We start from the raw sequence: 23,750 nt of genomic DNA on the forward strand, positions 1-23,750 counted from the left end.
TGAAATGAAATACAGTGAAATACATTATCGGTGACGTAGTTGTTTTTGCGGAAATATTGAAGAAGTACAGGACAATAATTTTATTTTCATTTGGTCGTTGAGAAAAAGGAGAAGGTAAATAATAGTTAATGGCATAATTATAATAGTTAACCAAAACTAATACTACTCAGTGCAAGCAATGAGGATGAAAATACAATGAAATGTAGTGGTAAATAATTAGGGCTTTCGACCAAACATACATTAATAAAATTTAAGAATGTTTGCGAAACACATTTCTATACACACAAGCACTAATGTATTGAGAAACGATGACGGGAGTGCCATTTTCTGTTATTTATATATGACAAAAATATGTGGTATAGCTCAGGTATCCCATATTTACGAAGACAACAGCATGACAGGAAATCGGCATTGATAGAAAGACGAGGAATAATCAATTCCTTAAAACGGCAGAATTTCACGAATAATATCGAAATATTTACTATTTAGATGGCACATGGGTAAACAAATAGTTGGAAAATTATGAGTTGACAGAACCATTACCATCGCATGCAAAAGTGGCTTCGTCAAAAGGAGTATATATTATAAACTTAACCTTACAGAAAGAATTTGGACATACACAAAGAGTTACACGCTTCAACTCACGTTCGAAAAAAACCTTGAGACGGTAGAATTTGCATGGAAATGAAAAGGCCCGGCATTAGATAAAAATTGAAAAAGCAAAAGAAATATGAATTTATAAGTATAAAACACAAGAAGTTTGAATAATAATTTTGTTTTAAAAAACTTGAACCTGCATGTGTGAAAGATGAACACAAAAATATGTCGGGAAGATTCGACCAAATGTTTTTATGTAATGTGTTCATAAAGTAACGTGTAACTTCCTAATAATTCAATTTCAGTTGAGAGAGAAGACTGTATGTTTAATTGGTAGAATAGAAAAAGATGTTTTTCTATTAATTAGTTCCTATGAACATTTACATTATACGTATATTCTAATAACAGACAAAAGCCTCATGTTAAGATGCCAAGAGTGTATAGGAATAGAAAACAAGAAATGTGGATTGTGTTGGTTTTGTATAAAATTCTCTAGTTTCGGCAAATCGAATTTATTCAATAATTTTTTATCAAATAATGTTTCATTTTCTACAATTCAATTGACAATTGATGTGGTTTTACAGAGTTTTTGATTACTTGACAAAATGAATTTGAAATCAAAGCGAAATGAGATACATAAAGTATAAGTCAAGATAACAGATAACTCAATAACACAAACAATGGCGCCAACCGCTCAGGAAAATAAATTGCAATTTCCACAGACAGCCGCTAAAAAAATAGATAGATACAATACATCCAAATAACTGGACCCTGGGATGTAATATAAATATGGTACTTAATGTATCGGCGTTGAGTTATCTGTAGACTGCTTAGAAGTTTTCAATCTAACTTACATCTTCCAAATGTATTCAAACTAACACTACACTGTGATCGGGTTAACAATATATGTAATACCTATATATGGACAGGTGGTATGGGAAAAACGTCCCTGCTCTACGATGTCGACAATATTCATTTTCTCTCTCGTTCGAGACACTTTATCTATACTGCGCATGCTTCATGCGCCCAAAACATGCTCAGAACTAACTGAAGCGCCCGGAGGAGAGAGAGAGAACGATATACTATTCGTTCCACTTAGTCGGAACACCTTCCACTTATAGGAACTGTCCATATAGAAGTATTACATATATAGAGTTTACTCGATCAGGATCTAAATGTTCGGAAACTAACCCAGATCACGGTCATTGTTGTTCGGAAACTGATCGAGTTAATCGGGTCGTGGTTATATGTTATGATTCTTTCTATCCTGATAGACCGATGAGTAAATGCGATCAGCTGACGGGTTGCTTCATTTGTCTATGGCTATGGCCGTATACTATTGATTTTCATGCTTAGCATCATTGATAGGTTTCCGGAGGTTTATGATTGTTATACTTTACACAAACTGCTCTGATCGAGTAGCATTACACTTATTAAAAGCAATGCTGTAAAAAAACTCTCCCTATTCATCATCTTAATGTTTTCAAGTCTTTCCACCTCTGGTTATGAACGTCTCTATAGAAATAAAAAAGAAATTGATATCGTCCAATTAGCCGTACTTTACTTGTATAGACTTTATAATTAATATTTTGAATAGGTGTATAATGATAAATTTGGAAAAAAAATTTATTGGAACTTACTTGTCCCAAAATCTCGTTTTTAATAACTTTTTCCTCGATTACAGACACTTCTAAATATTTATCATTCAGATCATCTTGAGCAACTAAAAATTCAAAACGTTTATCGAAAGCAGGTTCTCTACAATTTTTTATCACCTGAAATAGAAAATGAGACAGAATTTTTTTTAATGAAATATGACATTTTACTTTCGTTTTCCTTTTATTCGCCTTGCATCTTTCTGGTAATAAATAAATCTTCACATATATATCCTTATCTTCGGTAGGATCTTCGAAATATAAATTACTAAAAAAATTCGATATTCATTATATACACAACAAAAGGATTTACATTAAAAAAAATCATGATTGTTTGATTAATTGAGTCTATTTTTATATGAGAGAATATTATTGATCTACAACTTACGGTTATTTTAAAAATTACTACAGAATAATATAAAAATTTTCTAAAATTTTCATAAATGTGCTTGAGCTAATATAAGTTTTGGAATTTTATCTGTCTTTTATAACCATAAGGTATAAAAAACAATAAAAAAAAGGTTTGGAGTGATCAAAATCCCCGTGTATTAAAGATTACGTAACCCTATCATAAGATCTTAGAACCTAGGTTTTTCGATAAGTAAAGAGGTCCAAGTTGTGTATTCTCAATGGTTTACTTTGGTTGCAACTTGCAAGGTTTAGTGCGCAGTCTATTGTGAATTGTAGTGTGATTATGAAAAATTTGGAAGGTCCGCGTAAACTTCCAAAACTCGTATCGGTTCTTTAACGGTTAATGGAAAAATTTTAATATACAATTGTTTTCAATCATGTACACTCAAACAATTATGTGATAGTGTTGATGACACAGTGGAGTTAGTTACGATTTACAGAAGTATTAAAGAACAGAAATGTGGTGAGTTTCAAACCGATCGTAAAGCTATAGGGAAACCAAAATTTCAAATAGAAAATCATTTGAATTAAATACTTCGAAGTATAAGCGTTCTTCTTTAAACAAGAATTTCCGACAATAGAAAACATTTATGTCACCGTTCTAGATGATAAGGATTACGCTGAACTGAGTTGAAATATGCAAACTTTTAAAGGAAATAGGTTTTCGCTAGAAAAAATATTCGATTTTAATAGAAAAAGAGATATTGTACTAACGAGAAAAATTACCTAAGTCTATAAAATCGGCAGTTAAAACGATCTTTAAATTAAATGTGATTTATTGACTTCTGAATAGTCATTCCGGTGACTGATCTTTTTAATAAATGGTTCGAACAAATGATAGTTCTTCTTCAGAACTCTATCATATTTATGGATAATGCTAATTATTAGTCGAGACTTTTAGAAAAATTGTCCACAACCAAGTGGTTAAAAAAAGATTCTTCTTTATCCGTGCCCATACCAATTCAAACTGGTTTAGATCGTAATTATATGGTTGAGATCTAACCATCGTTACTCTACAATTTCCTGCAGTGTAATTCATTTCATATTTTTTGAATTTCCATCTTTGGACGGAACACAAAGAATACAGCTCTCATAGGAATCATATAAGTCGAGACTTTTAGAAAAATTGTGTACAACCAAGTGGTTAAAAAAAGATTCAGAGAATTGAAATTCAAAGAATACCAATAAAACTTGGTATTAGAAGTATAGAACAAATTAAGTTGGTAATATAGGTGTACACCAGATATACAACAATACGAAAAAATTGAGGTATAACTTGAAAAAATATTTTAACTGTCCAACAAAAGAAGTGGATTGCGAATACTTCTTCATTCTTCATTTGATTTGATTGACTTGATTACTCTTCCATTCATAAACATAAATTATTGAGAGGGTAGGAACCTGACACCTATTTCAATTTTGAATATTTTATTGGTAAATTTCTTAGGAATGTGAATGTACGCCTCCAGAATTAATAGAAATAGCTAATTCCAGTATCGATATTTTTATTCCAAAAATTCACGCCAATTATATGATTTATTTTTTCAAATATATTGATAAATATTAAGAATATGAACAAAACCTTTTTGCTACATATTTCATGAAATATGTTTATGCTTGATGATAATATAGTACTCCTAGTAATATAATGTACTATTTTTATATCTTACCAAACTCTATGCACAACAACAATCAGCCTTTGTCTTTGTAAACTATACCTCATTGTTAAATTTATATCACCATAGCTTTCTTGAGATGTTCTAGAAGAAAAATAGTATTCATAAATATCGTTTATTGTAATTAATTTTCAAATGTAATGTGATACACCTTGTTGAGCCTCGATAACGATTTTTGATGAAAATAAAACCTTGGTTGATGGTTGACAAGATTTTTTGCAAATAGACATGGTTTTGATAGTACTTACAGGACCGTACGAAGAACTATCGAAATTGAGGGTGAACGCATATTTAACGTAATAGATTGAAAGCGTTATTCCACTATTCTACCTATCGTATTAAGAATAGTGACAAGTCTTCCGATAACACAAGAAGTCGATAAATTTATTTAAGAAGTTGATAGTAATGTCACAAATATTCCTTCTTGGTAACACAATCGAATTGTACAAATAAAATATGTGCAGTCGAAATACAAGTTGTGGCACAATACAAGTTATTATTAAGTAATACTTTGTTTTTTTTTTCAAAATACGAATAATAACTTTATTTTTACAATTAGTCAGTACTCTCCCTGATACAAGATGTACTTCTGCCAACGCCGTTGGCACTGTTGATAACATTGCTGAAAGTCTTTAGTTGTTATGCCACGTCTCCCAGAAGAATTATTTCAGGAATAAGAAGTCACCCGGAGCTAAATCAAGTGAATAAGGTGGGTCTGTTACGGTGATTGCGATTCGGAACAAAAATTCGAGAGAAACGTATGAGCGGGCGCATTGTCATGTTGAAAGATCCATTCCGTTCCCTCTTTGACCGGAAGGAACAAATTGCTTGTGAACAATGCCATTAAAATCGAAGAACACAATCAATATTGTCTTCAATTGGACCTCGATTTACGCGAATTTTTTGTTCACGGTTCTCCTGCTAGCCTACCATTCCTTGCTTAGAGATTTGAGCTCCACATCGAATTAGTGAAACCGGACCTCGTCTCCAGTGATGACTCGGTTGAGAAAGACTCCTCTTTCCTCTGCTTTCAACCAATTCTCCATCTTGTTTTCTATTCTGGAGTCAAGAGCTTCGTAACGATTTTCCCACACAATTTCTTCTTTTTAAAAAACAAAACAAGTGATGGGAACACTATTTTGGAATTGCGAGAGTATCATTTTGATTGAATCAAATACAACCGTGAACGTGGCATTTTACTCTGACATGCTAAGGTCAATCCAAAAATTTCCTTGAAGAATCGAAAGATAATGAGTTTTCAAATGACAATAATTTCTTCAGCATTGTTAGAGGGTTTTAGAGCATTTTCAAACTCCGAATTTACAATTACAAGATTAAATAACCTCAAACACTCTTATTTTAGACTTAATCATGAATTCTCTAAAAGACAATGAAATCCATCCATTTTTCTCCAATAAAAAACTTGCCATCCACAATCTCGATTTATTCAGATGTCCGCTACGTCAACTACAAAATAGACATGACTGCGTTAGGTACTTCACGTACCTACCAATATTATAATGTCTTACGTTTATATTACCTAACTAAAAAAATCAAAACGGAGAAGGTGGTAGATGGCAACAGAACATCACAATAAGACGATATACCTACCTTTATTTATTGAGTTACTTATCCGATCCCACGCGTCATTCACTTTATTTTTATTTTTGTTATGAGGAATTTTTGGATTCCAAATGAATGGTTCCATTTGATTTCATTCCATAAAAGTGATGCATAAATTGTTACTTCACTCCGTTATGATAAAAACATAACATCGCTACTTGAAGTAAATAGAAAGGTGAGTAAGACTAAAAATGTGCTTGATTGTCTCGCCTCTTCACCTTACCTCCTTTGACTTGCACCCGAAAAACCGACAACAAATGGAATGACACCGAAGCGAGATAATTTTAGATTTTATTCTCTACTTATCTGATCCCAAGCATCAATCGTTCGTAAAATAAAAACAGAGCGGAGCGACAGCTAGGAAAAGTAACAAGCGCACCGTCAAAACTCTCGCACTACTTCGTGTAGCCTTGTGAAGTCTGGATCGGGCTTAAGCTATAAGAATAGTGACGAGCCCAACACTACACAATTTTTGAAACTAGAAATTTTTTTAAATAATACCTTGAGCAAAAAGAATTGTTTGATTTAAGAGAATATTTTGTATGTCTGCGGCTGTGACTGGAATATTTAGTGCTGTCACTAGATATTGATTCTGAATCCGTCAAATCCCTTTCAATTGTATGTATACCTACAATATAACGATCAATTAAAGTTATTATATAATATAATTTATATAATATGTACTTACTGGACATCGAGTTTCTCGAGGAAGGTCGCTTTTCTAAATATTCTTGAAAATTGTTGTTATGAAAAATCTGCATAAAAATATTATAGTTCATCAACACTTGATTTATAAGATAATTAAATCATTGTTTAAATTTTTTCGAATAAAGAAAAAAATCTATGCTGATAGTATATACTAAACAATGAAAAAGGAATAATTAGAAACACTTTAGTCTTAGTGAAAGTATACTATGAAGATTATCTCTATAAATAACAGTATCAATATAATCCCAGTCTCTAAATTAGCTGTTATGATGTAAAGTTCTCATTATTAAAAAAATATCAATTTTTTCCATAATCTATTGATCTATACCAATTCAAACTACATCACAACGAAATAACAGCCTTTCAATCATTATTAAGAAACACAGAATGTGGTTGACAGGTAATCTACTAATGGCTAGTGCTGGAGTAGACATCGCGCGATTGAAGTAAGATTTTGATAAAAAATGGTAGACCAAATAACAGTAACAAAAGCAGCTCGGATGCTTTTAACAAAAGTGTTTTGATCAGAAGCATAGAGTGCTTTTGCAGGACCCCGTATAATAATTTGTTTGGGGCCCTAAGGAAGGGTAAAGATTTCTCAAAAAAAAATTATATTAAATTGAAAGAAATATTTATTCATCTTAATTGTCTATATGTAACTTTTTTCAAAATTTTTTCAAACAAAACAAATTAAATATACACTCCTTGCCTTTTTGTCGGCAAACTGATTTATTAAATAATTTATAGCAGATGACAACATTAGTTTTTTCAAAGTTTCTACCTCTATGGAAAATAGTGACAGGTCTGACTGGCGTTCCTGTCCCATTGAAATTCTTAGGAAATTTCAGCAGTTGCGATTGTTACTGGAAGCTTCAAGAATAAAAAGTATGCTGTCATTACCTCGAGAAAACTGGGAAAATGTTACCAGCAATGGTTCAATGAGTTCCTAAATGAATGATTTTTTTTTAATTTCAGATTTTAACCAAGTTTTTAGAGTTTTCAATTGGTCATAAAGATTAACTAAGACGACTTGACTGTATTTAGCAGACAGTTTTTCAGAAGCGTTTAATATCTCTTTGTTTGAGGAAGACAGGAGTTTCTTCGGTTGACATATTTCGAACATACTACTCAAGTCGCAAACGCTCTTAAATCTTTGTGTAGTTTGAGAACTTGATATATCTATTGAATGAATTTTGATTTTTTATTCCGAACAGTCTATTCAAAAGATTACTTTATAAAATAATAGTTTTCTGTGAGTCATTATTCTCATGCTGTAGAGCTCTATAAACAGGATTAATGTGTCCAAACAATGAAGAAAAAAATGTGAGAAGCACTAAAAAATCATAACTCTCTGAAATGTTAATTATATTTTTACATTCTTCACGTCCATTTTTTTCGCAGCAACGTTTAAAACAAAATTGAATGCATACGCAGTACAATGAACATAATCGGCATTCGGAGCATCTTTTATTAGGGTTTGTAATCCTTCATAAACACCCAAAATAACATTTGCTCAATCCTAACCCTGTCCTCTATATTTAGTCAAATTAATTCCATATTGTCTAATCGTATTGAAAATTTCAGTTTTGAATTCTTCAGCTTTGCAATCGGGTACTGCTGTAAACCGCAAAAAGAACTCACATATTTTTAATCCTTTAGGCCTGTTATCATCATTTTCTGTAATCGATATGTATAAAAAAACTACAGGAAGTCTTGTGTTGTATCTAGAATTATTGTTAGGAATCAAGCTTTTCTAATTTTATCAATGGTAGGAATTTTCTTTATAAAGTAAAATGAGTGGACTTTCCCGCGGATTTCATATTTGTAATCTTCATCGATGTAAACCTTTGGCCTTCCTGACCAAGACTTTGGACCACATAAACATCCACTTGTTTTCCTTCCATTAAGAAGTTTGTACACCATTGATTTTCTTAGACCTGTCATCTTCGAACACATACTTGTTAGATCATCCACACTCACTGAAGGGTACTGATATTTTAATGCACCATATACATTTAAAGCCATGGCTTTCTCGTTAACAGAGAGTGCATGCGTCTTCACTTTATGTATTGGGGTATAGTTTTCAAAGGTCGACATATTGAATATTCACTAAAGTTTTGTAAACGTTTCTGTAACAAACACTGCGCTAGAAATGCAGATGTGTATTGGGAATTTTCTTTTATAGGATTTTTTCTTAAACTGAAACTTTTCTATAACCATTTAAGTATGCCTCATAGTTTAATCTTTTATTCTCTTGCAAAATGTACTCAATTATCATTTTTACCAGAAAACATTTTACAAATCGTTTTCAAATTAACCTGTCTGGTATAGGTATAAAGGGCATGAAATATTTACCTGTCAACATCATTCCTTTCTTAAAATACCCCAAAGGAATTGTTTTGGCCGATATGTAAACATAGTTGGAAATTTGAACTTGATGCAATAAATTTTTTACAAAATAAATGTTGAATTCATTTGCTAAGGTTTAATAACATAAAATAATAAATTGTTCTTAAATGTGACTACAGCTATGGTGTCGAGGAGAGGGATTGATTTATTACTCTACACTCTTCTCGAATGGAGTATATGCTTGGGCTTTGTTTAAATTTTTACAAAAATATGTTCAAAAGCAAAGTGAAAACATTTATATACAGAAATTCGCTGCATGAATAATTTTTGATCGGTATTATTTGCCCTTTATAAAATAGTACGAAGGATCTATCGAGGTGTTTCTTTTGTTCATTATATGTTCGTGAGTCTTAAACCAGATCAAACACGACCATTGATTTGGTTAGAATTATTGGCGGTAACCTTTTTAGTCATGTACTGGTAACAAAATTATATGATACCACTTTATTCGTAATAAAAAAGTTCGTTCAATGCTGTCAATATGAGGTTATAAATGATAACGATTCATGTTCAATCAATGATAAATATACACTCCAGTGTCATAAAAAAGCTGATACAAAAATTGTGTACCATTCAAATGATATTGAATTAACAGCTAATATTACAATAAATCTTTAGTCGGCTTTAAACCGGTTGCTGACTATGGGTTACAATATAAGTTACTTCAGAGCTATATATCACATCCTGCCGTCGCTGTTCACCTCGTGAGATACCACTACTGTGTCATCACTTCTCTATTGAAACGGTTAAATTTTTCAGGATTTAGAAAATATCACAATAAACAAGTATTTTTCCTAATACTTCTCATAATCAAAAGATCATCAAGTTAATCAAGACTTATACGAAGAGCTAGGAGATGTCTTTTGTGAACATATAGCACGATTTCATGCATTAACTGGATGCGACTACATACGTTAGAACGCCTTATAACCGCGTGAGTGAAGTACCAAAACTTTAAAAATGTGATAGTACACTTCTCACACAAGTTCATAACTAAAAATCCGATAAACATTGTGTTGTTTAGTGTATGAAATGCCATACCCTACAATTATAAGTTTTATAAAAAAAATGAATGTAATTTCAGTTCTTACTTTTTCAATATCCCTTTTCCATATGTGTAATGACATAATTTCAAAATGATTCTTCTCTGATTTTTTTAAACCAATAACGAAATACGAAAGACATACAGATCAAAATTAAATTGAGTTTTTTAATAAAGAGATTTTACTTTTTTTTTTATAATCACAAAAAAATCATTCAACGTCACGGGTGATTCCCATTTTGGCACAAAGGTGCTTTTTTTAAATGTTCATTTTAAACAACTTACTCAATCAATTTCTAAACTGCCACGGCTTTGCAATAACAAACGTCAATGTTCACAAATACAGAGATTATGTTATTACCTTCAAATGCAGAGACCAAATTAATTTACAGTCGGTACGGCCAAACTCCAACCGGAGTGATTCTTTTTCAATTTCTAAATTTTCTTTATCACAAAGACCGCTAACATTGTAACTAACTTCAGTAAGTTCTGCTTCAGTTTTAGCGTCAAATATTTTTAAATTCAGATAATCTGAATCAGGATTTGCAACCATGAATATAAATCCTTCCTCCCAAACGGGATTCACTGTTCTCATCACACAATTTGATGTTTTAATTTGTCTACCTAATTGCAGTTGAACATATGGATCTGGTTTAGTGGACGTTCTAACTTGCTGCAATAAAGAAATAATTCATTTTTATAACAACGAAACTAATAAAATAACTGAATGTAGATAACACCTTGTAATTTAGAAACTGGCAATTTAGCGCATAAAATTCCTTTCTTGTTAGGTAAAGCAGAAAAAAATCACCTTGATGAACCGGGATGGTAACAGGACCATCATTATTTCAGTCACGTTGGGAGACTATACATAAGAAAGACGTTTTCTACTACTACTTTCACTATAATTTTCGATACTCGTTTGTTAAAATCGAATTATATAATAGAAATGATTAAAAGTATAGGTGGTACCGTTCCAACTTTCCACTACACGAATAAATAATGTATTTTTCCATTTATTTATTACTTTCCTTTCACTTTTAATTTGCGAGAAAGGAATTCTGTAGAAAGGCTTCTTTTTTGCTACTTCTGCTGTGAAAATTTAAAACTTTTGAAGCGAGAAATTGGTGGTATAGTCTTCAAGAATTCAAAATAATTTTAATTTACAAAGCCAAACATACACAATGGGGCTCTAGACTAATAACTCCAAGCTACCAAAAGCTATGAAAAAAAAAGTAGATTTCGGAGTCTAAAGGGTATTTGGAAAGCTTTCTGGATTTCCAAGTTTCTCTAAAAACTGAAGAAAACATTGATAATATGGTTGAACATCTTATAAAACAATTCAGAGAGCAACTTACAGCTCAATCTCAATTAAGGATAAAATTACCATACCCAAAACTCTTCTGAGGATTAAACAAAAAATTATGGACAAACGGAAAATAAGGAAAATTTAGCGGACACGATTCCGCTAAAAAGACTTATTTGAATCAAGCAACTTTAGAACTGAAAACCCTACCTTACAATAATAAAAATGATGAAATACAGAATTATCTTAGGAACTTAACCGCAATAGAAGCAACTGATTATGATTTATGGAAAGCGAAGAAAAAACTACATACCGAAACTAACAAATTTTCCTATCCGCACTCCTGAAGATCTATAGGCAAAAAGCAGCCAATATAAAGCCAATATGTTTGAAAACAATTAGAACAAATCTTCAAGGTCAACCTCATAGAGAACAACTTTAACGTTGAGGTCGAAGTCAAAGATTTTCTGGAATCTCTATATCAATTAGAACCTTCCATAGAAACATTTACCGTAAACCAGGTCATGAAACCAATATAGCAGTTGAATCTAAATCTGAAGCAAAAAATATCCCAGATATGACCTAATTAGTGCCAAAATCCTGAAAGAACTATCAAATAAGGGGTTGAAGTTTCTAGCACAAGTCTACAATGCAGTATTAAGAACAGGTTATTTCTCAATTTTGTGGAAGGTAGCCAAAATTATAATAATCCCTAAGCCAAAAAAACATCTTGACACATCTTACAGACCAATTAGCCTATTACGCGTTAAATCAAAACTTCTAGAGAAATTACTGTTTGAGAAAATAGAACCGATTTTAAAAGCCGACAGACTAATACCTATCATCGACCAAATTTGATTTATTCATCTGGACCGACGACTAACCTAGGCCACACACATACTAACCAAGAGATAGCAATTCGGTCGAAAACTCAGCATACTGTACTGGTTAATAGATCGAAGATCTCAATTGACAATCAACAAGTAGTTGCTAATATACAAAGTCAAACTAAAACCCATCTGGAGTCATGATATTTAGCTAGACACTGCATCTCTCAAATATAGCGATTCTAGAAATATTTCAGTCAGATTGTAAATGCTCCATGGTATGTACCCAACAGCGTTATTGCATGTGACCTTCAAATTATGTCAGTTAAAGAAAAAATATCTCTTTTCTCTCAAAAATTAGTAGTTATTCCTCAAACATTTTTTTTTTAGTGAAAAGAAATTGCCACTGGGTACTTTTATACTACAAGAATTATATATTGATCTAAACAATTTGCTCATTGTAAATTTCACAGATTGCAAATAAAAAAGTGGTTGTTAAAAAAATTGATGGATAGGTTGGAAAGAACGTTAGAAAACAAGTATTTATTGTCAAGAGGTTTCAATATATGTGTTTAATTTGGTAAAAAATATCCCCTTAATACGGAATGAAGTTATGGTAGCACTCTTCTAACTCGTCAAAATCAGTAGCAATGTGAAAAAAAAACCCAAAAGATCAAGAAAAGAGGTTTTTCTAATGTTTTTGATAAACAGAAGTGTCGTAATTGGAGTCATCGAAGCCTGCATAATTTTCAAAAACGCAAGCCAACACTCAGTAATACAAAGATATGAAAACAAACCAACTCGTACTCTCCACATACAAGAATAACTATTCTTGTGGAGATTTGTAAATCTGTCAAACCCAAAATGCGAAGATATAGATCGGTATTGCATCAGAGGAAATATTGGTTCTACCAGCTAAAAGTGTCGTCCTTTCTTTAATTATTAAAAAGCATTTAACGTAGTTGTCATTATTCATTTATTTCCCTATTCACCTGTTAATACACAATTCGTGATGTCTAGTGACTAACTAAAGTTTCTGAATGTGTATGTCAAAAATTGAACTTGATTTGGCTTATTGTGATTATAAATATAAATATTTTGGCCCAACCACAAACGAACTATCAAAAAAGTCTTAAACTTGTATATCATAAAGCGGAACGTTCTTTTCTCGGTACCGTCTTCAAGTGTTAAGCCACTCACTAGATCGATGATGGTCACTGAATTTATTTTTTGTCTTTCTATTGTTTGATTTTTTAGTTTAGGCCTCCTTCCATCGGATTTCCATTTTTCGCAATGTTTAACTTCCAGATCCTTTTTTTAAGGCGGGGGTGTCACTACGCGAACTGTTTCGCGAGAATGTCTTCGGGGGACTGGACGAAACATTTCGGATTCTAGGCGAAGATAGCGTGAGCCGTTAGTTTGTGCGGACGAGTGCAGCCTGATCCATTTTTAGCGCGACACACATGGTGAATGTATACGCTGGCGTCAACACGAAAGGCGAAGCTGTTTGATGCGCGATCGAAAACCGACTGTTGTTGACTCACTTTGAAACATATTCGCGAAACTAGTTTCGGCGTGAATACGAACGAGAGACTCATTTCGCGCAATGACAACCCGCATTTAGTTATTACAAATTCAAATGTTTCCGTGCTCTTGTTACTAGTGTAAAAATCTAGGGTTTGAGTAGATAAAATTGAAGTTTACTTTTGTTTCTCTATAGTAGAAACGGTGGAGGTTTTCCATCACGTGACTCAACCTACGATTTATGAAACACATATTTTCCACATAATAAATATCTTATTCTATCAATAGAAATGAAAGTTGTTGACAGTATTTTCGTAAAAAGAGGCAATGATTTAATTGACGTAACGTGAATAACTGACCGTACTAAAAGTTTTTTTTTCATTCATATTTAACGTGCTCGGCTACTAAGGCCACTTACATACGTGCAATTACAATTATATTAATACATACACACATTAACACATTATCAATATATAATTGTTCTATATTTTATGGTAAAAATTCATATCCCTTAGAAATTGAAAGAGATTAACTCCTTGTCATTCAGGATGTCTTTGTAATTGGTCTTGAACTGGATCTGCGGTCTTGGGTATGGGGGGCATATTTATGGCATTCAGTCAATATGTGTTTTATCGTCAAATTGGAACTACAGCTGGTGCAAATGGGTCTGGCGGTAGAAGAAATTAGATAACCATGGTTGAGTCTTGAATGTCCGATCTTGTCCTTCTTACAATGACTAAGTCTCGTCTGGTGAAGCCTGTGAAGTTACTTGGTTGAGTGTGATGTATAGAGTATAGAGTGTAAGGTAGTGTTCAGGTTTTGCTACCACGTAATTCTGGTTTGATATTAAATCCTTATGGATAGTTATATTGTCGGTGATGGTATGAGTTAAGACACTTTTTGCTTGTTGATCTGCTAATTCGTTACCTACGATTCCAATGTAGGAAGGTAACCAGATGGTAGTAACTGTATTTGTGATGTGAGAGTTTGGTGGGAGTCATGTATAGATTAGACAATAGGGTGTTCGGTAAATATATTTTTAATAGAGGAAATTGTTTGTGAGAGGTCTGTACTATCGAGAAGCTGGGATAAGATAAATGGAACGGGCTTTATTGGTGGAATGATTGATTGTTTGTATAAATTTCTAGTGGTGGTTATGAATATTGGGTACACAGGTCTTACGAGGTTACATAATACAGAGGCGGCATAAGGGAGAAGTAGTTGCTGACGTCGGATCCAAAGTGGAGGCTCATTAGCTTCATAATTAATGCTTTCTATAGGGCTAGATCGAAAAGCACCTAGACTAATACGTAAAGCTGTATTATGTACCGAGTTTAAAAGGTCAAGGTCAGATTTGGAGGCAGAGATACATATGTGACAACCATAATCTAATTTTGAGCGAATTAGGGTTCTATATATTTTGAGAAGAAAACTTTCGTCAGCTCCCCAATGGTAATGTGAGAGGATTTTGATAATGTTTGTAGCATTTGCCTTGGATTTCCATGATATGCTGTTTACAAGTAAGTCGGGAGTCGAATATTAGGCCTAAAATTTTACAGTCATCCACAACGGAAAAGAGGATGTTGTCAATAAAGACACAGGGGGTATTGTCGATGGTCGATAGTGAGTTTATATGGGCACCAGGTGGTAACAGCTATAGCTTCAAGATCAGTGGTGATAAGGAATGTGGAGGATATTAATTCGTCTGAAACAAAAATTGATATACCTCCGCTAGCTCTTGCACAGTTGGAACGGAGATGGTATGGTATCCCTCATAGTTTTTTAGAGTAGGTAGTTTATCCATTTTAGAGTTTGTTTCTTGACAGACAATGTCAGGACTTACTTTTGTAATTATTTGCTAGATCGTTCTTAGTTTCGGAGTAGAGAAGTGATAAATTATTTAAGAGTCCTTGGATGTGAGGCGTAAGCTCTAGTGTTTCCTTAAGAGGATCTTCAGGTAAGTTGTCAATTTTGTAGTAGGATTTAACTTATTTCTGTTTAGGGACGATAAAAAAGGTTAATTATTAGTATTTTTAAAGATTTTATAAGTGAGGTTATAGTTTTTGGCGGCAATTTTTGGTGGCCAACAACTGTAACAATATTTCATGCATATAAACAGTGATTAGCCTACCTAGCCAATCACTATAACAATGTTAAAATACATTAATTTATCCAAAATAAAGATTTTTAAGCTTCTGACCATTAAAAAAATGTATTTTTTGTGCTTGTTTGCTTATTTAACGGTTATTTTTCAGTTGCTGGCCGTCTGCCAATCACTAGTACATCGCATGGCCAATAACTGTAACACCCACTAAAATATGCAATTTCAGATTAAAATGCCGAAACCTGAGAAAGATAAAATATATCACAAAATCTACATAGAACAACATATTCAGCTTGCCATTCAAGCTATTGAAAATGGGATGAGTCAGAGAAAGGCTGCGGAGCAATTTAAAGTTCCAAGAGATACCCTGCAATTTATAAAAAGCGACAAATTTCAAGAAAAGACTACCCATGGACCAAATCCGATCCTCTCTCTGGACGAAGAAAGAAGTCTTAAATAATGGATTTTTACGTGCCAAAAAAAAGGTTTTCCAGCGAGGGCCGCTGATGTCCAAGATTGAGTAAAAGGCTTTTTAGATGAAAATACTCGAGCCAATCCATTTGTGCAAAATAGACCTGGGAGGGGCTGGTATAGGTTATTTTTAAAACGACACCCAGAATTAAGTGAAAGAACGGCAGAAGCTCAGTTCCAAAATGTTGGGGTATTGGATGCAGCGATACGGGTTGGATGAAAAATGAGAACTTTTTCGAGTACATAGGAAACATCTTCTACAAATACCTTGTTAGCCAAAACACCAAATTTCCTGTTATTTTATTTGTCGATGGACATAAAACTCACTTAACTATTCAAACCAGTGAGTTATGTTCAAGACTTAAAATAATTCTCGTTGCCCTATACCCAAACACAACTAGAATTATGCAGCCAGTTGATGTTGCGGCATTTAAACCATTGAAAATCAACTGAATTCAGGCGGTCTTAAATTTTAGAAGAGAAAACCCAAATTCAGTAGTTACCAAAGAAAAGTTTGCTGTGGATATGACAATTTGTAAACTTAAAAAAAGAGTCCATCGTCAATGGGTTTAAGGCCTGTGGATTATATCCATGGGATCCGGAAGGCATAGACTATTCAAAATGTCTAGGAAAGTCTACTAGATCAGTTGAGGATTCGAGTGAAACCGATATCGAAAAAACGTTGTTATCATATGATGATTTTGTGAAAATAGTGGGAGCCGCAAAGATATCGGAACTAAAAAACATAGATAGCAGCGAAAATGTTACGGGAGATTCCAAATTGCTCTACAACGTTTTCAAGGAATTTAAAAACAAACCTTCTACAGACAATTTAATACACATACACATACAGTCTACAAACAGCGATGAAATAATTTACGATATTCAAGATATTCCTGTTGTAACAGAAGACAACATCCTATGTGATGTTCCATCGACTTCGAATTGTGAGCCGCTTATTCAGTTTGCCAACAATTCATCTCCAAAGATGTTATTAGAAGATTGTAACAAAGGCATTGTGTCTAACAAAAAAAAACACGTCAATTGAGAAATTCTTTTTCTGGCCCGAAACACCAAAAAGAAAAGGTAAAAAGCAAACTGAAAAGTTATCATTTGTGCTTACTTCTTCCGATCGTCAAAATGCTGAAAGAAAGAAAATTGAGGAAAAAATACAACAAGACAAATTAAAGGAAGAAAAAAGGCAACAACGGCTTGAACGGAGATCGAAGAATATAGCTGCTAAAGAGAACAAGCAAATGAAGAGCCAAATAGGTAAGAAGAAAATAGCTAAAACAAAAAGTAAGGAACATGAAACAAGCACGGAAAAAATTGACTTTAAGAAAAAAGACAGTAAAGAAGAAATTCACTACGATTTAAGTAATGGTGCCCATTATGAAAATCCAGACAAATCGGATTCCTCGTCGGTTAAGGAGAACAAACTAGTAGTTGATGAAATTAAGAGCACAACTTTAAAGAGTGGACTTAGGGTACACATACCAGAAGCTATAGCCTACACACAGACACAAGAAATCCTTCCCTCAAGCCAAAGTCAGCGAATGTTACATTCTGAAAAAACTGTTTACGAAGATATTTCTATCGAATATCTCCACTCTTGTAAACGAAGACCGCACAAGAAAATCTGTACCGGAAACTACCAAAAGAAAATTATTCTGTGACGAAGACAAAGACCCGTGGCCAGAAAATAAGAAAGTATTTGTTATCTCAAATATTCTTTCAATGCTTTCAAATGCATCCAACAATTTATTATTGATATATTTTTTATCAATTTTACATAATTAATATTTATTTCATTATTATGACTGACAGCGTCATCGACAATATTTTAAATGACCTATGTGCTCTTCAAATCGGAAATTAGCGGATCTCTTAATCTGTCCGATATACTTCCTGCCACTTGATACAATAAAAGAAATCAGCCGGGATGTACCTTTTGTGGACTGTGGATATGAATTCAACTACGGTTGTCTTTTTCGTATTGAATATATCGAAAATATCATCCACATACCTGTACCATACCTTGAGAAAGTACTGACTGATTTGCGTTCAGCCATAAACGGTAATAGGCAATTGCCCATTGCAGTTCGTTCGTCTTTGCAAATTTCGTTGTTGATCTGGAAATAGTTTTTCTCCATACATATTTTCAACAATTGTAAACATTCTTCTATTACATCAGCTCCTAAATTAGGAGAAAGGAGTTCAAAATTTCCCCATTCACAATTTCTGTATTTTTCACTTTATTGATAAATGCTTCACTTTATTGATAAATTCTGAGAAATTCTTCACTGAAAAACTCTCCGATTTGATGGGTAGATTTTCAGACTCCTTTAATAACCATCTGGACACATTATAACTAGGTGCCTAAAAATAAATGAAGCAAGGTTGTTATAATGGACAAAAATGACTATTTCGATAGAGTGGACAGCTTAATTGAAATAGGACCATACATCAAAATATCCAAGAATCCGCCGAAGTAAATGATCACAAATATGAGAGAAATACTAAAAAATTGTAAGAACTTTATCACCGGTTCACTCAGGTATAAGTTATCCAAAAGTAAGCAAACTTTGTCAAAGCTCTATTGCCAAAATTCACAATCCTAGGAGAGCAATGAGGCCCCTTGTTTCAATTAAGCTGTCCACTCTATCGAAATAGTCCTTTTTGTCCATTATAACAACGTTGCTCCATCTATCAGCTTTCAAGTGAAAACAATCTTCCCTCCTCAAACTCCCGACAGTATTACAATATTTTTTGCTGACTGATAAATTTCTATCCTTAATACACATGTTTTTCGAGATCCGACTTATGCACGCCTCCAGGATGACATTCCTAGCGTCACGAGGAAGATATTAAATGAAACTTTCAATATATCCAATAAATTCGCAAAGATCACCAACGCCAATAACCCAAATCCTTGATTCATTTTCCACTTAACATCGAAAAATACAATAAGAAGAACTTTCATTGAAGATGAACTAAACAGTTACGATAAGAGAATTGTAAATAGATTAATTTACTGTCCTAGGTGTAAGAAATTTCTATGTGAAACCACTTTTTTCCAAAACGAACAGTTTAAATAAGGGCAAAGGACCTATTTCTTACAACCCATTCTGTAGTTTAGTATTTAAGCAATGAACGTGAGGTTTGCCCGCTGGAATTATTGTTTACGGGAGATGGTTTATTGCTGAGAAACTTGAATATGAAATGTATTAAGTTAACAGTTTTAGTTTACCTCCAGTCTCTGAAGATGATAAATTGGTTTGTAACCTAAAAGGTCACATTTTGGGCTCCGACTAAGCTCATCATGTTAATGTATGTTGTCAGGGTTCGTTACAAGATTTTACTGTGTTTAATATGTACAGAAATTTTGTATGCTTTCAAGTTCCAAATGGGGCGCTACTCAGTTTTTTAACCTAAACTGAGAAATATATAGAAATAGGTTGTAGTATCTTTAGGAATAAAGCTACTTGTTGAAAATAAAATACAATGATTTATATTTGGAATTATAAAAAAAAGGTTAAAAAAAAGTTACCCGCAAAACTCATGAGTTTTGGTTTACAGGAAATGATGAAATAAATTTTACAAAAAAACTAATAAGAGTTGATCTGACCTTTAACAACACATGAGACTCCCTACTTGTCAGAATACAAACAGGACCACATCCGTGGAATGCGGTTAGGAACCAAAGAAATTCGTTCAGTCAATCGTCCCGGACTAGGTAGTTCCACGAGTCAAAGCTTGAATTTAAATCCCAATTAAAGTCGTCTAAGTTTTAAACCCCAATAAAGGTCCTATGTCCAAAACTAGGACCCTTTCATTTTAACGAAGGGAACTTATATCTACTTCTTCTTGGATGTCAATTAACAATTTAATATTCCAGAATTTTTAAAATCGGCAGAAGGCTCCTTTAGGCCGGCTAAATACTGCTTTTCAAAAATCTCTGGAGAAATTGATCTTAACGCTACCACGGTCGCTGACCAAAAGGAACAAGGTAACTACCTCTCCAATCGTCAAATTCTTAGTCGGAAATATCACGACTTTAGCAAATATCAAATTTGGAGCCAAATTTTAAAGTTTATAATCAAATCCATAATGAAAAATTCCACATCGGTTGACAGTCAAAAGGAAATATGAATGAAGATAGCAACAGACTTTTTCAGCAAAATCGGGTCACACGTCATGAAGACAATCCAGCCAGGTGCACCAATAGCTCAATTTCAAATACACCAGCTAACAAAACAACCTTTCAACGGACTGAACAACCAAAAATCAATATCCGCAAAATTTACAAAATACTGCACAAATAACCTAATTCGTGAACAGTTAACTAGATGTGGCTTTAACCTTCTAAGACGAAGCAACTTGGCTTATACAAGCGACATAATTCTGCAACCGGTTATACCACGTCTGGCAAATTTCGAATAATGATTGCCTCCTTTAGACCAAGACTTAACCTCAAAAGAAAATAAACCAAACATTTAATTTGTTTATATAAAAATAGTTCAACAAAAGGACAAATTAAACTGTGCTAAACTACTTAAATTCCAGGAACCCGGTATGTCACCAGTAAGTACATACAAAACTACAAAAGAGCTATGAAATATAATATGTAAATATTTCTACTCAAAGATAATATGACAAAATATCTTATAAAGAAAATTATTTACAAAAAGAAGTTGGTAGGTTTATATCGTATAATGTTTATAACAACAGAAGTAACGCAAGCTGTGAGCAGTGAAAACGTTACAGGTTATCAAAACGCGCGTCAGATAGTGTAATTGTGAGTGTTGGTGTAGTGGTAGTGTAAACAGTGTGTTCAGTAAATATGTTATTGTCAAAAACATTTGTATATGAAATATGGATATATGCCAAGGAAAACAAATTAGGTTATTTATAGTACAATAATATTAAAAGGGTACTTAAGCCAGGACGTTTTTTTATTGTTCACGCTGGTTCATCGAAAATATTTTCTGCTGCAATTGCACAGTAATAGTCAAATATTCTGCTTTCAACGTTGCACGAGCGTGAATCTATGAAAGCTCCTAATATAAATCAGTTTGTGAAGTGTAATTTTAATGAGTTAAGAGGACACCCAGTTGATAGACTGAATATTACGACACTTTTGGGAACTACATAAATATGTACCTACTTACATACAATCCTGCAAAAATCAGCTCTCCAGTAATAAGCCAACGTGGCTAATAATAAGGATTTTGTAACATATTCATCCAATATATCGATATTTATATCAAGAAAGTTGAATTTCATTTTTAATTACCCAGTCGACCTTTGGAATATTAGTGATAACGATTGTTTCTACAATGTTAGCAGAAATTTTGATTTGAATCATATGCTGTTGCTGACCTATTAGTCTCGTAATGGAAGATCTCCACTGTTTCTACTATATCTGACTTATAAAATGTATTCTTTCAATTTTTTTTCACTTTTCTTTTCAATTCTTTTTTACAGTTCTCAAAATAACTTTAGAAGTGTTTTTTCATTATACTAATCGAAAGAAGCCATCCCTACCAGTAACTGACGTGATAGCATCATTTATTCAATTGTTTTGAGAAATGGAACAATTGTACCAAAAATTAATAAACAAAAAATTTAAAGTAGTTTCAAAGTTGATTGATTGAATTGATAACAAAAACTTTTAGACATATAAACCCAATTATTGAGTAAATTTGTATAAGAAATCTTATCAGCACTTCACAAATTCTTGTATCCCTCATTATTCTCTGTACTCTCTGTTTTACCAAATGTTTCGTGAACGAGGCAAATGAAGTCTTGAATTAGAGACAATATATATGTCAAGAATAATAAGCACTCTTTTTGTTGGAATATGAATAATGGAAATGTTCTTACCTTCAAATTTGTAGCGGAATCTATATAAACAATTAATAATGACGAGCTCATATGAGATAACTGTAATTGTTGACTTTCATATAACGCCTAGAATACATAAAAATTTTAGTGGTATTTATCATTTTCGTAATCATACTGGCATAATTACTGCTTTTAAATTGCTATATTCTGTAGTTAATGTTAACCAAGTTGTTCGAATATGAATATCTCCATGTTTCACGTCTTCCAAAACCAGCCACTATAACCAAGTAATAATTAAATTAAGTCATACTTTCCAATAATATTAATTTACTGTACCATATCACTTATTCCTTCTTTAATTAAACTGGCTATGGCGATTGACGCTCTAAAACAAAGTTCCAATTTAAGTATAAATTTTAGCTCATTCAAGTTCCCTCCTCATGATAGTTATTTCCAACTAGAATAAATATTTGAATAGTATGCACCAATATGCTTTACCCTTCAAGAGAGACTCTAGTTCCAGCTGTTTATTTATAACAGGGAGAGGGGTAAAAAAAGTTAGTCACAAGCTCACCTATTTGGAATGGTTAGTGGCCCCCTTCAGTTTTTGCTTTTTACTTCTATCAGTTTCCTTTAATATTTATTTGGTTTTCCAAACCTTCTATGGTCGCAGCCATACTAGAACACTATTACTTGTTATGTAACGCACCTCAGACAGTGTAATTGTAAGTGTTGCTGTGGTGCTAAAAGTAAATAGTGTATAAAGTATGAAATTCGCCACTACCAACTATTAGGACACTCTCCTTGACTTCTAGACAGTAAATTCAGAAGCGGAAATTTATTAACCTCTTATTGGTGATTTATAATACAATGTGTTTATAAATTAATGTAACTTGCTTAATAGAAGTAAATAGAAGGCACTATTACTACAAAATAACCTATTAACATTTTTTTAAATAGTACACCCTGTATATATCTATCAATTTTTCATGAGGTTTTGTCTTGTACTCAGAGTTTTTGAGATTTGCTCAAGAGTAAGACGTTCCTACCTAAGTTCCCCCTCCTTTTTCCCACCACCAAGTTAAGTTTGACATTTTTAATGGTGTACTGTAATACGTGTGCTATTTGAGTTGTTAACAGATACTTGAAACATTCATCTTGGTGAAAAAATGGAGTTAAATCGTGAACACAGCAGTATACCGATTAATTCGCTTCAACTTTTGGTGATGAAGCACCATCTCGAGCTATCGTAAACTAATATCGCAGGATCTTTATGTGACACACCGTGAGATTGAGGTATACTTGGGCATTAGATCCACTCGCATACATTTCATATTGCATGAACATTTGACTGTCAAAAAGATTTGTTCGCGTTAGATACCGCATAATTTGCAATTCGCTTAATAAAACTCGTGTCGATTGGTGCAAAGAAATGCTGAAAAAATCGATCGCGGTGCTTCAAAAGACGCCTATAGGATAGTAACAGCAAACGATCATGGATCTGGACAAATGAACCCAAAACCATACCTGTATGGGTCTTTCAAGGCGAG

General features: G+C 33.0%; 1 protein-coding gene across 11 annotated transcripts in view; it reads right to left on the bottom strand.

Annotated features, from left to right (window-relative positions):
- Nucleotides 1–23,750, bottom strand: part of LOC130892796 (extended synaptotagmin-2-like) — a 122,145-nt gene that overhangs the window by 8,255 nt on the left and 90,140 nt on the right. For 4 of the 11 annotated variants that reach the window (XM_057798420.1, XM_057798425.1, XM_057798428.1 and 1 more), the window contains 8 exons: nucleotides 22,537–22,585; nucleotides 22,388–22,477; nucleotides 22,240–22,326; nucleotides 10,483–10,794; nucleotides 6,651–6,717; nucleotides 6,464–6,590; nucleotides 4,334–4,423; nucleotides 2,238–2,520 (listed from right to left, as the gene is read on the bottom strand). In XM_057798420.1, the coding sequence (XP_057654403.1) occupies nucleotides 2,238–2,520; nucleotides 4,334–4,423; nucleotides 6,464–6,590; nucleotides 6,651–6,717; nucleotides 10,483–10,794; nucleotides 22,240–22,326; nucleotides 22,388–22,477; nucleotides 22,537–22,585 (1,105 nt within the window). Of the gene's footprint in view, nucleotides 1–1,536; nucleotides 2,113–2,237; nucleotides 2,521–4,333; nucleotides 4,424–6,463; nucleotides 6,591–6,650; nucleotides 6,718–10,482; nucleotides 10,795–22,239; nucleotides 22,327–22,387; nucleotides 22,478–22,536; nucleotides 22,586–23,750 lie in introns of those variants that run through there. The other 7 variants (XM_057798421.1, XM_057798426.1, XR_009059103.1 and 4 more) reach the window with 6 other exon arrangements.

The sequence above is a fragment of the Diorhabda carinulata genome, chromosome 4 (genome assembly GCF_026250575.1).
Source record: "Diorhabda carinulata isolate Delta chromosome 4, icDioCari1.1, whole genome shotgun sequence".
In the NCBI taxonomy this organism is placed as follows: domain Eukaryota; kingdom Metazoa; phylum Arthropoda; class Insecta; order Coleoptera; family Chrysomelidae; genus Diorhabda; species Diorhabda carinulata.